The following is a 13,452-nucleotide window of genomic DNA, read 5'->3' as shown; positions in this document are numbered from 1 at the left end:
GACAACCAATACTTAACCGCCGTGTAACAGCTGTACATTAAACTTTTAAACTGATGTAATTAAGGTCAATAATAAGTATTAAATTTATATTAGTGCTTTTCAATGCTGGTTTAATACTACTTTTGGAAGTGGCAAATAATTAAAGGTCATGCAAACTTTCTCTATGAGTTTTTCAAAATAAAAGTCAAATTTAATAAAAGAGAAAGAAAAAAGGGATTGGGAGTAAAGCCCAATGGCAGAGTGCTTGCCTAGCAGGAGTAGGGTCCTGGGATGGATGCCTGGCACTGAAAAAAAACAAGAAACAAAACAAAAACTCCCCTAAAAATCCAAGGTAGGGGAGAGAGGCATTCACAGAAGTCCAGAACTGGTGTCCATAATGCGGAAAAAAGTTGAGAATTGCTCATTAGTTTAGCTGGTCTGTTCTATAAAGTTTGGCTTCTCAAATTAGAAGAGAATTCTGTTTCCAGAGCAGACACTTGGAAACTTCTTGTAATTAGTAGGTGTAGCCAATAAATATAATGGTGACTCAACACCATTAGATAAGACAGCTTGTATAAACAGCGAGGGGGGTCAATGCAGTCAAAGAAAGCAGGGATTAGCTGAAGGCAAGTCTGGGGGAAGGTGTTTGGCGATAGAGTGTAAGGCCTCTGCCCTACAAAGGAGGGCTTTTGTCACCTGGCTCACCCTCTGTCCGGTGGCGGAACTGCCAGCCAGCTCTCCTGCAGACAGAGTAGGCGGCGTCCTTTGTGCTCAGCTCTGGAGCCCAGTCAGAGTCTCAATTGAGACCTGGCTCATCTTAAAATACTCCTCTTTGAGGGAAGGAGGGAGGTGGAAGACAGAATGTGCACCCCTTTAATCCTCTCTGCTCCCCCTCTTTTTTAAAGCTCTTACTGCTTGCACACGCACAAGAAAGCAAACAAGCAAAGCTCTCCGAAGTCTAGGTGATTTCTAGTTCTGTGATTTTAACCAAAATTTCTTTTCTGTTATGTACCATCCTTTCAGAAACCTGAGGAAGAAACTTAACTGCTGTCTAAGACTTCAGTGACGCATGAAAGACACCAAGAATAAAACAGCACAGCCCTTTCCCAACACGATCAGAACGTACCAACACACTTTTCCAATTAATTATTCAAAGCAAAGTTTCAAGAGATTGAACACATTTACAAGTTATTTGGAGGAAGGGGAGAATGATAATTGCTGCTGCCAGAGAGCTAAAAAAAAAGCCTAAATCAATCCCAAACTATGTTTGTCCATGTGTCCTTATTTCCTGGAGCCAAAGAATTGAGCAGTGAACAATTTCCAGGCCTCCAGTACCTGGGGCAGAGCTGCTGAGTCACCTGGGGCTGCGGGGTAGAGGACAGCCAGCCCTTGTTCCTGGGGCCTGATTGCTGATTGCTCCACTGGGCCTGGCAAAAGGAGAGCAACCCCTTACCCTGCGACCTCTGACAGAGAAGCCTGGAATCTGGACTTGGAATTAGGGAAAGGAATCTCTGTAAATTAGGAGAGGCCTTAGGAATGGGACTCTCAGGGCCTGGCTCCCTCCGGCCACCAAGGCTCACCAAAACTTTCTTGTACTCAGCACCTGCTCCTCTGCTCCCCAGCCGGCACCCCAGGCTTCCGGGGGCTGGACAGGTGTGGGGAACCAAGGGCCCCAGTTCTGGGCAGAGCAGAGGGGGAAAAGATGGGAGAGAGTGCTTAGCTATCACCCACCTGCGAGAAAACTGAAGCTTTTCTACCAAAGCTGTCACCAGGTAGAGAATGATCAGTCAGCTGATACATTAAAAAAAAAAAAAAATCAAATTTGCAGCCTTTAAAAAATAATCACTTAGGGATATCTGTGTTCAAAACTTCAGACCATATTTAAGAACTGAATATGGAAACCAGGACAGACTAGAATTGGAAAATCCTCACAGTTGTGTATGGATGCTGACTGGGCCCATTCATTCTTTTTACGCTGTAGACAAACAGCAGGTGATAAAAGTGTGCTATTTTAGGAACCCAAGACAACTTCTGCAAATGGGGCCCCCAGCTCTTCGTCACCTTCAGTATTACCCTGCCGGAGTTACAAGAGGAGGTAGCTATTCAGAAACAGTAAACAGGGAGCAACTTCCACCTTTAAGCTGAGATGCCTGTTGTCTAGCACCTTCACCTGAGGAGCTCTAGGGACTCCGAAAGCATCCGACTTTACTTGATCATACCTTACAAGGTAGCTTCTCTGTTTTCAAATGAATGAACTGAGACCAGTTTAACACGTCCCAAAATAACCACGAGATAGTTGATAACAGGAAAAAAAATGAGATTGGATTTTGGGTCACATTACAGATCAAACCTAGGGTCTTCACACTGAACTATGTCTACAGTTCTTTTTTTTTGAGACAGGGTCTCACATTGCCCAGGCTGGTGTGGAACCTGAAATCCTCCTGCCTCAGTCTCCCAGAAAGCTGGGATTACAGGGGTGTGCCCTCACACTCAGCAAGATTGGATTTGGAACCATGAGCTTTATGCCTGCTGTGTAGACATTCAAGGAAAGATGTGACTCCGGAAACTCAGTTTACACATTGGCGTGACAGAGGGTTTCTTTGTTAAAGGCTAATCGCAAACAACAAATAATGCAGAATCATTTGCTTAGCCAGTCATGGGTTCAGGATCACAGCAGTGGATTAAAGGTGAATTAGCAACGGCGTTCTAAGATTTTCAAGAAATTTCAGACTGGTGGAATTGTTTTTAAAATGGTAAATGTTAGGATGGAAACTGAATTCTTTAAAGCAAGTCATTCTTTCCTGTTCAGTTAGAGAGTAAAAGATACGACGACTGTTGAACTTCCAAAGTGCATCCCGTTTTAAGTAAGTCCAACACAAAAATCCAGATTTTTATTACACAGGAAAAACAAACTGTGACTCTAATTCAAAGGACTTGTTTACTTTAAACCAGAAGGTAGGTATTTTCTCTAAATTAAAAAAAGTCCAGTCTGGAGTCTGCACTCCTGCTTTCTGTATGTTGAGACAAATCCCTTAGACACATTGGTTTTCTGGACTTTCAGCAGCTAACAGGGATTGCGGACAGAGAAGGTACCCAAGCAAGCACACAGCCCAAAGCTCCTAAAGTTGCCAGGGCGGGCTGGGTATTTAGCTCAGAGGCAAAAGTGCCTGCCTGGCAAGCGCAAGGTCGTGAGTTCGGTTCCCGGTACCGGAGAAAAACCACAAAAAATAAAAAATAAAAAATAAAAAAAATAAAGTTGCCAGGACATGCAACCCAAAATACTGCACGATTTGAGAACATGGTAGAAGCTAGAAATTAGCTCTCAGCTTCTGTGCCTCTCCTCCCCGAAGCAGGCCAACAAAATTCAAGCTGACCTTCTCTGTGAAGCAGGTAATAAAACTCTCCTTCTAGAGGGGTCCTAGAGCCCTTCCAGTTCTCAGAGGAAAGTAATGCTTCACAGAGGAGATTCTGAACAGTTCATAATTCTGCATCACTGTCCACATAAGTGCACATTTGCACCTATTACTACTGTCAGTCTTTCTTCCCAAAGACTCCCAAGTCATAAAATGTGTACTGAATGAAGCTGTATGCTTTTCTGTTGTTAATCTGTCATTTGTTGTTATAGGGGTCTCGGTCTAAACCTAGTAGTGCATGAAGAAAGCAGTATGCAAAACTGATATGGCTTTTGAATAAAATTGGGTCACAATTTTTTTCACACTTTTCCCTGAATTCCATGTGTCCTAGGAAGAGAGATAAAGTGGTGTGCCTGCCAGCCGTAATACACGCCGCATGGTAGCTCAGAGTTCTTATTCTGCCAAGTTTACCAGTGATGCTGAGTGTGACTTTTCTTGTTTGTAATTGCACAGCCTCTGAGGATCACCGTGACATTACTGGGAGTTTTCCAGCCACCGTTCTATTTGCACAGTGTGTGATGTGCCTCTGGTGTTTCCTAAAGAAGACGATGACTTGCTAGGGAGTACATATTTCAAACTGATAATGACTCAGGCAGCATCGCCCGAACTTCTTAATAAGAACACTGAGGTCATTTCATGGAGGCAGGGAACTGCAGAGCAGGTTTGACCCCCGTCTCAAACGACAAGCAGTCCAGGTCCAAGCAACTGGGGGGTGGGGCTGGTCCCGAGTGGGTGGTGAGCAGAGAGGCTGGAGGAATTTGAATTGCTCAGAAGGCTGTACACAGGACAAGGCAATTTTCTTTCCTGGTCTAAATGTTCATTTGAATGATATGAAGCCACAGCAACAGCTATGGGGAGAAAAACATCTTTGTATCTGGTCAGATATATAAGAACTGCCCCAAATAATAGATTATTTGGAGGGGTCAGAAATACTAAATTTATTTTTGTCTGAGCAGCTGGTTAAATTTCATATGTTTATGAAATAAAATGGAAAAGTTTGTATTGTGGTTCTAGCCCTTGTACCCGGCCATTTTTATATGTAATAAAAACCATTTTTATATGTAATAAAAATCAGCTTTCCTTAAGAGAAATGAGGTCTTCCAGGAACTGGTCACCAAACAAAACCTTCATAGAACTTCCTGCTTTCAAGAGAGAAGAGAGGAGCAGCTGCTGGCCAAGTCTTCTGCTTTCAACTCTCTAGCACTCTCTAAGAGTGTTTAACAAGGGATCTGCCTCCCACCGAGCTCTCCAAGAAGGTCTCTGGAGATGAAGGTACAGGTGGCGGGACACATGAAAACGGGTATGGGTACACGTACACAGAGGGGTCAGCAGGCGTTCCTTACTGGTGCTGATGGGTGGCTGGGTATTAAACTCAGGTCCTAGCACATGTTAGAGAAGTGCTCTACCACTGAACCACACTGCCAGCCCACCGGTACTGTTTTAAAGCTCACATTTTGGGCTTGGGCTTTAGCTCAGCGGCACAATGCCTGCCCAGTAAGCGCAAGGTCATGAGTTCGATTCCCAGTACCGGGGGTGGGGATGTGTGGGGAAGGATATAAAGCTCACATTTTATTGAGTTAACAACCGCAAGCAGTTGTCTTCACAGGGTAGACCACAATGGTACTTTTGGTGGGAAAAGAACTTGAAAGTCTAAAAGTCATCATCTTATATTTGGCCTTTCCATGGCAACTTCAGCTCTCATTCTCCCAGTATCTTGAAAAAATTTAGTTCCTTCCACTAAAGTTGGTGACATGTTATTAGAGGTGAGGGACATGTCATCTTCATATTGGAGGGAATTTGTACAGCAATTCATATTTAAATAACTCCTTAAAGTCATTTACTCACAAAAAAAGGCCTGTAGGGCTGGGGGGTGTAGCTCAGAGGTAGCACAACAAAGTTAGCGTATTTGAGAGCTTTGGTTCCATCTCTAGCATCCAAAAAGCAATATTAAAAAACCCAGAAAACAGAGTTTTGTGCCTTTATGGACCACCCATTAGCACTCCTGCTCCGAAGGAGCTTGGTTAGTATTTGCTAGCATAGGTACCATGATCCTGATTTCCTGGACTTACACATTTCAAAAAAATACTTCTTTCATCATTTATTTTTCTTTTACCTTTTATTTTCCAACAAAAACAACTGCAGCCCTATACCTTGTATTACAAGCCAGGCAAACATTTGCTCAGGTTGGAAAATGAGGGGAATTTGTTGGTAGAAAATTATGGTGAAAAACTGACTGAGAAACCAAAGCCAAATGTTTTGTATTATTGAAAATTGAATAAAAAGTGGGAAGTGCTATTCTTTTTGATCAGTTAACCCAGCGCAAATAATCAACCAGCTTGTATCAGGTGTATGCTGGAAAGTATTGGCTCTGGATAAACAAAGTTAAACATAAATATGTCAGAGACAGAGCCAGTGTGAGGTTAAGGGGTGGCTGTTATCACTCACACAATATATCAGCCACCAGAAGGCCTTATTTTTGAGGAGACTTTTAAGTGGTTTGAGAACTACCCTCTAATGTATCATTTTGTAGCGATTGGGGAGTAAGCCTCAAATTATTACTCTACAAAACTACGTAAGTGAAAAGGCATGCCTATAATTCCAGCTATTTGAGAGACTGAGGCAGGAGGGCCCCAAGTTTGAGGGTAGCCTAGGCAACTTAGTGAGACCCTGTCTCCAAATTAAAAATAAAAATGGCTGGCATGGTGGTGGACACCTGTTAACTCAGCTCTCTGGGAAGCTAAGGGAGGAGGACCTCAAGCTCAAATCCAGCCTGGGAAACTTATCGAGATTATCCTGTCTCAAATTAAAAAATAAGAGCTGAGGATGTAGCTCCATGCAACCGTTCTGGGTTCAATTCTTAGTGCTGGGTATAGAACTCACCAATAATAATAATAATAATGATATTATTACGCTTTTTTTTGTCTTCTGGGACAGGATCTTCCCGTGCAGTTCAGGCTGGCCTTGAGCTCACTTTGTAGCCCAGGTTGGCCTTGAATTCACAACGACCCTCCTGCCTCAGCTTCCTGCGTGCTGGGATGCACCACTGTGCCAGGCTTTTATTACGCTTTTTAAAAACCTTACTACAATACTGCGGAGGGAGAGATTGCTTGACTGGTAGCAAGGCCAACCTGGGCAATACAGTGAGATTCCACCTCAAAACCAAACAAAAACTCCACCTCATTACAGATTTCCTTTGTGGACTCATTGTATTCCCACGCTTTCTCACTTTCAGGGGCCAAGCTCTTCCCTGTGCTGTAGAGCTCCTGGTCCTTCTTTAAATCCACCTCATCTGCTGAAGGTATTTCCACGAAGCCTTTGCCTTTGTTTCTCCCTTTGAAACACCTCTGTGACCTAATTATCAAAGCCTCTTTCTCTTTTCCTTTGGCAGCACTGGGCTTGAACCCAGGGGTACTCTGCCACAAAGCTCCATTTTCAGCCTTTGACCAATGTTTTAAAATTATTTTTTAAGTTGAGACAGGAGCTGGCTCAGTCATTAAGTCGCACAGGCTGGTCCTGCTTGGGCGGCGCTGCTGGGATTACAGGTGTGGGTGACCACAGCAGGTTTATCAGTTCTTTAACTGGCCTCAGGATCTCCCTCTTCAGTGTGAGGTGGAGGAGGGGCAGGGAAGGGGGCCCCTGCAAGGACGGAGTGCATTGCGTTTCGGGGGGAATGCAAGAGTTAACCAGGCAATGAGGGAGAGGCAGGGAAGGGGAAGCGCACCAAGATGAAGCGCAGGGTGTGTTTGGCGGAGCGTGGCATGCTGAAGATAGGGCTGAAGTTTGAGAAGTTACAGGCCTCACATCACAAAGCACTTGGAATGCTATGTTGAACAAGGGTTTTACCCCTGTAGAGCACATAGAGAAACCAGAGGAACTACAATCGCGCAATGCTGCAGTAAGATTTTAGAACATTCACTCTCACATCCATGAGAACAGTGTGGGGCTAGGGTAAATTTTCAAAAGGGGTCACTAGGTCTTTACCTCCCTGATATACCCATATCTTATGCTACCACTTCTAGCAAGTTTTTGCAGCAGCACTTGACATGCTGACTGCTGATTAGTCAAATTGCTTGTACATTCGAAATATCCTAGCCAAACAAGTTCAGTTTCATGTAATCCTCAGGCTGACATTTTTTAGATCGCTAAGGTGGAGTCAGATGTGACGATGGGAGCTGGATCTCTGTGGTTTCTGTCTTGGGATGGATGGAAGATACTCACACAGTTTTTACTGCTCTTCTCTGTCCTGGGAATACAAAGAGGAGGAGAAGGTGCTGGGAATGGAGGGTTGTGCTTTCAAATGCTCAGCTTTCTCCCCTTCAACTGTGCATTTTTTTTGTTTTTTGGGTTTTTTTTGGTTTTTCTCCGGTACCGGGAACCAAACTCACGACCTTGCGCTTGCCAGGCAGGCGCTTCTGCCGCTGAGCTAAATCCCCAGCCCCTCAAATGTGCATTTTTACCTAGGTCTACATGTTGAACTCGCTCGCTGATCCATTAGAACATTACTTTTTCGGGTCCAATACCCAAAGATCATTAATAATATATAAAAGATCTACAATTTTAACATGTCTAGTTTAAGATCATATAGTCTGTATTATTAGTCAGACCTTATAGTCTTCCTATGATTCCCTTAATTTACTAAGTCAAGAGAGTGAGGTGGGTCATTTTACTAGAAAAATTAAGTTTCCTTCCAATTTATAGTCTATTTTCACTTGCACTGCTGTCTTAACTACTTGTTTACTTCCCCAGGAGCAGTATGGGATTTATGTGGTCATTTTACTAGAAAAATTAAGTTTCCTTCCAATTTATAGTCTATTTTCACTTGCACTGCTGTCTTAACTACTTGTTTACTTCCCCAGGAGCAGTATGGGATTTATGTCCAAATACATTTGTTTACATGTGCAAATAGCTGGAACCCAGCAATGATCTCAGAGCCACAAAATTTTAAATTCTTGAAAATCATCTGAGATAGAACCAAATAATCCTCTTACAGGTCATGTTAATCAAGTCTGACTGCAAACTCCAGAGCTTTTAGCAACATATTTGCTACTGGATTTCATAACCATCGAAGACAGCTTGCCGGTAATGCCAGTGTGTTTGAATTCAGAGAAGAAAAACGTTTTAATAATTTATATTCAGCAGACCAGAAATTGAAATTTAGTACAAAATCAATGTGAAATTACCTCAAGATAAAATAAACACGTATGGGCTACAAGGAAATACAAGTAAAAGCTTGTGAAACTTGTGAAATAAAAGAGAAAGCTCTTTGGGAGAATGTGCTGCGCATAAATAACTGGAATATTTAATTCAAGGGAGCTTCCCCCCATTCTCCTGACAGTGCACCACCCGCACGGGACGCAGACAGCTCAAGCAGTCTGTTCCAAAGGCCAAGAGAAGGCTGGGGATTTAGCTCAGCGGCACAGCGCCTGCCTGGCAAGCGTGAGGTTGTGAGTTCGATTCCTGGTATGGGGGAGGGAAAAAAAAAAAAAAAACAACCTACTTCAAAGGCCAAGAGAGCAGCCGTGGTCTCTCTAAGGTGATGTCCTATATTTTACCTGTGGTACACAAGGCATGTACCTATGATTTCAACATGAATTTCAGGGACTGAGACTTTGTGGTTTCTTACAGTTCCACTAATTCTGATGCGTCCTTTACACACATTCACCCAAACTTCACTGGTAACGGATGTGGTCTCACAATTGCTAGGAGTAAGAGATCTGTTTTTCGTAAGCACTATTTTACTAGCATTCTGTTTCACCTAAGCATAATCAGAAGAATTTCTACAACAACAAAAATAAAACAAAATGCTATGCTTTTTAAAAAGGTACATGTACCCAAGCTGGGCGTGGTGGCGCGTGCCTATAACCCCAGCATTTGGGAGATGGAGACAGGAGGATCACTGTGTGTTCGAGGCCAGCCTTAACTACATAGGGAGACCCAGTCTCAAAAGCCCAGCAATAAATAAATGAATAAAGTACCCAGTTTGCCTGACACTAAAACAGTGGCCCATGGGCTGTGTCAGGAGGACGCAGAGTCACCACTGACTTGTCACACACAGGGTGGCCTTTGCCTGCCACCTCACGTCTAACTCTTTCTTTCCTAATCTCGCCTCTTTTCTGAATGACTAATCGCCTTGCGCCCAGAATTGCTTCATTCCTGGAATTCCTTTTTGACTATGGGCTCTTACAGAATTTGAACCCTGTCAATACCTTTTTTGGTTGGTTTCCAGTAGCACCTACTGACTGCTTGTTTTGCTGTCCTGAACCAATTTTCATTCCTTTCTCCAGAATTCACTCACCACAGATATTCAAATCCACTTCCCCAGAAAAGCATACAAGTAATATGACTCAGTTTTTAAGACAGATTTCCCAAGAAGCTCTAACCTGCGTTAGAATATTGTCCATTGTATTAAGTATTACATACTGCAATTTAAAACATGCCTTTCTTCTTATTTAGGAACCCAGGGGGGCTTTGTAATAAGTAAAGTAGAACTTTCAAGGAATAATACATAGGATATGGACAGTTTTCATTTTTCCCTTTGCTACAACTTGCAATTCTTAAATATCTTTACGGCGACTTGGATAAAAGGATTTAAAATTTTTGCTACCATACTGACTTACTTTACAATGGGGCTATACATCTTTCAACCTTCCCCTACCCAAGTGTTATAGAGCTTTAAAATGTTCCCCTACCCAAGTGTTATACAGCTTTAAAATGTTCAGCACAGTTTATAATAATACTAAAAGTCACTGAATGATTTACAATGAAAACCACCCACTTAAACGAAGGAATTAGAAAGAAGTGCTGGGTTAAAGACCCTGGCAGAGTATTTCTCAACAGATCAGCTGCATTTATCTCATTGCTAGCTGATTATCTGCTGCCTCAACCTTATAGGCATGTCAGCAATTCACAATTCTCCAGAACCCCGGAGCTAACAGCAGTTAACAGAGGGGTCATTTCTCCCTGGAATTTCGTATGTTGATACAGGATTCTTTCCAGACCAGCACTGTTCAACAACTGCTTGTCTCTTTCCACTTCAGACAGTAATAAGGAAATAATAAAAATAATACTCACAGCTAGTGTGAGTGCCCAAACCGTTTTAAAGAACTTTAATGAAACAGCTTATGTGAACCACCCCGTAACTGTTCTTAGGTGTGTTAATGTTCAAGTCCTTTGAAGCTGATTTCCTTTCTCTGACTCTCAGACAGCCGAGGCTTTAAAGTAAGTAGGTGTTATTTGCTACCTTATCTCTTTGCCCAAGTCATACTTCTGTGTAGGCTCCTTGCTGCCCATGCTGCTGTTGTAATCAAAATTTTTCAAATGCTTTGTCCTTTAGTTGGAAGAGCCGCTCAAGTAGTTGCCCCAAGCATTTGAACAGAAGCACCAAGATAGTGCCTTTTGTTCTACCACATGGACTCAGTAAACTATGAAATAACATGCTGTTCCCTCCTAGAATACATTCCCAACCACCTCCTTATGTCCAATTCCATTCAATTTTTGAGACTGAAAATTTCGATTGCTGGGGCTGGGGATTTAGCTCAGTGGCAAAGCGCCTACCTGGCAAACGCAAGGTCGTGAGTTTGATTCCTGATACCGGAAGAAAAACGAAAAACAAACAAAAATTTCGATTGCTCCATGAAACTTAAAAATTCCTCAGCTGGGAGGAACTTGTAGTACTTATACACACCATCCTGTCTTTGCTGCTCTTTTGAGTTGCTTACTATTTTTTATTTGGTGATACATTTTTTTTCTAGCTGTAGGCTTTAAACTTTTTGCTTAAAGCAAGCTTAGTCTATGTGTTTAATTCAACATCTGCACAGTGCCTTGCAGAAAGAACACACCCATCTGATGTTGATGAATTTGCCTAGCAGCTGGTACACTATATTGTAGAGAAGACAGATCATGTGTAGGGCTGGGACTAAGTTTCCAGCAAATATTGATAGACACATACTTCACATGGGAACAGTATCCTCCTAGCTATCTCATGCAAATGTTTCAAGGATATAATGAAAGGCGGACGGACATATGAAATTCTAGAACAGATTCCGGCACAAAGTAGATGTTCAGCAGCGCTCCTCCACTCCTACTCATGGATCCATTCGTTCCTCCCATCTGTTTAATTGCTGATGTCTGCTTGCTTGTTCTCCCAGGCTGGCCACTCTCACAGAGTAGGAAAGAATATCTAGTATGCATCCTGGGTTCCCCAAGCAGAGGAAGCTGGTTTAGTTCCAGTTTAGGGCCAGACCCTTGAATGCTTAGAGCGTCGCTGCAAGGACTCTCCTGGCCCAAGACTGGCCCCATCCTGCTGCAGTCCTTGGCCGGTCTCCTAAAGCCAAGGATAGGGTCTCATGCTCCCATGAACAGGGGCAGTTCTGTGTTGTTCAGCCCATTCCATGCTCTCAGGGTTTTCTCAGTTTTATTTATGGGAAAACTGGAAGAGGCTTAGGGCCTAATTAATGTCACTTAACAGACAAAAAACTTAACGATATAATTGAGTGGTTTAAAAATTCACATTTGAGAGTTTAAGTACCAATTCTGCATGTACTAGGTGGGAGAATATAAGTATTATTATCTTCTCATAGTTTGCTTGTCTGCAAAATGGGGGTTAAAAATATTTAGCTTGTGCTTTCTTAAAAAACGATTCAATGAATGCAAGCTACACAGCCCAGCTCTGAGCACGCAGTAGGCACTCAGCTATACAGGCCTACAATCAATGAACATCTCTTTGCTTTTCCACTGTGTACATCCTAACTGCCCCACCCCTTAGGATTCTTCTCTGCTTCCCAGACCGCTGTTTCAAATATACAGGCCTGTCTGTTGGCACGTTCCTTCCTAAAGGGTTCTGCATTGGCCGCCGCCCAAGTTACTTCCTACAGAACAGTTCAAATGTTGGGGAAACAAACTTATTCCAACTTAATCCTTCAGTTTCGCTACCCTTCTTTTCTCTGCGGAAGGCCTATGTGCTGTATAAGAGTCATTTTAAAAGCACTAAACAAGTAAAACCCGACTTCAGCGGGGGAGAAAAGGATACATCATGTGCTCCACTTTTCATAACCGGATTGCCGTCTTTGCCCCCTTCCAGCCGCCCTGTCCTCTGACGGCTAATGACATCCGTGAGCCCTCTCATCTCGGAGTTCCATGTTTTAGAAAGCCTTGCACCCACGCGTGCACCGGCGGCGGAGGTGGGTGGGGACGTGCGGCCGGAGCCCCAGAGCCCGACGGGCACAGCCGCTGCCGACCGGGCCAAAGTCCCTTTCCTCCTCCGCGACCTCTTCCTCCTCCCCGCCGGGTGGTGGCCCGGCCCAAAACCTCCAGCCCAGTCTACTCACTCCCAGATCAGCCACTGGCCGCGCACGCTGGGCAGAGTGCCCGAAGTACCCGGGCGAGGCAGCACTAGCCTACTCCACAGGTTGTAGGTGCTTTTAGGTTCTCAAAATATTTGAGGTGATGGACTCTTAAAATATCTAATAAATGCGTGGGGCTCTTTCTCCCAGAATAGAAGGACCGTGCACAGGAAAATTCCGCGTGCAGTGTCAGAGTGTGTGCAGACCCCCGCGTCTCCGGATCGCCCGGTAGCAGACCGAGGGGAGGGAGGGTGAACTCCTCGCCCCCCAGGTCGCGCGTTGAGCCTGCACAGGTCACACGATGACACCCCGCGCGGAGGCTCCGGGCGGCGTCCCCGGCGGGCGCGGGCGTGCGGGACGCGGAGGGCGAGGAGCCACAGGTGGGCCGGACCGGTCGGCGCAGCACTCACCGTTGGCCACGAGGCTGCGCCCCTTCCGGGCCAGGGTCTGCTGCACCTGCTCCTGGATCCGCAGGCTCTTGGCCGCCTGGCCGCCGCGGCCGCCGCCGCCCGCCAGCTTCAGCTTGGCCTCGGAGGGCAGCGCCAGGCTGGAGCTGTCCAGCTGGCCCAGGATCTGCTGGCCCAGCACGGTCCGGATGTAGCCGCAGTCGGCCGGGGACCCCGGGGCTGCCATGGCGTCGGCGAGGGACAGAGCCGCTGGCCTGACGCGGGACCTGAGGGACTAGCGGCGGTAGAGCCGGGAGCGCGGGCGCGGGCCCC

General features: G+C 44.7%; 1 protein-coding gene across 1 annotated transcript in view; it reads right to left on the bottom strand.

Annotated features, from left to right (window-relative positions):
• Positions 1-13,446, bottom strand: part of Pkp2 (plakophilin 2) — a gene marked incomplete in the record, with an annotated part of 81,299 nt that extends 67,853 nt beyond the window's left edge. Inside the window, 1 exon segment of the mRNA XM_013505957.1 lies at positions 13,144-13,446. Coding sequence (XP_013361411.1) covers positions 13,144-13,366 — 223 coding nt within the window.
• Positions 13,447-13,452: the final 6 nt, after the last annotated feature.

This window comes from Chinchilla lanigera, unplaced genomic scaffold (assembly GCF_000276665.1).
Source record: "Chinchilla lanigera isolate Chin_1 unplaced genomic scaffold, ChiLan1.0 scaffold00104, whole genome shotgun sequence".
NCBI lineage: Eukaryota > Metazoa > Chordata > Mammalia > Rodentia > Chinchillidae > Chinchilla > Chinchilla lanigera.
Note: the sequence above shows the minus strand (reverse complement) of the source record. Positions and strands in the feature narration are given on the sequence as shown.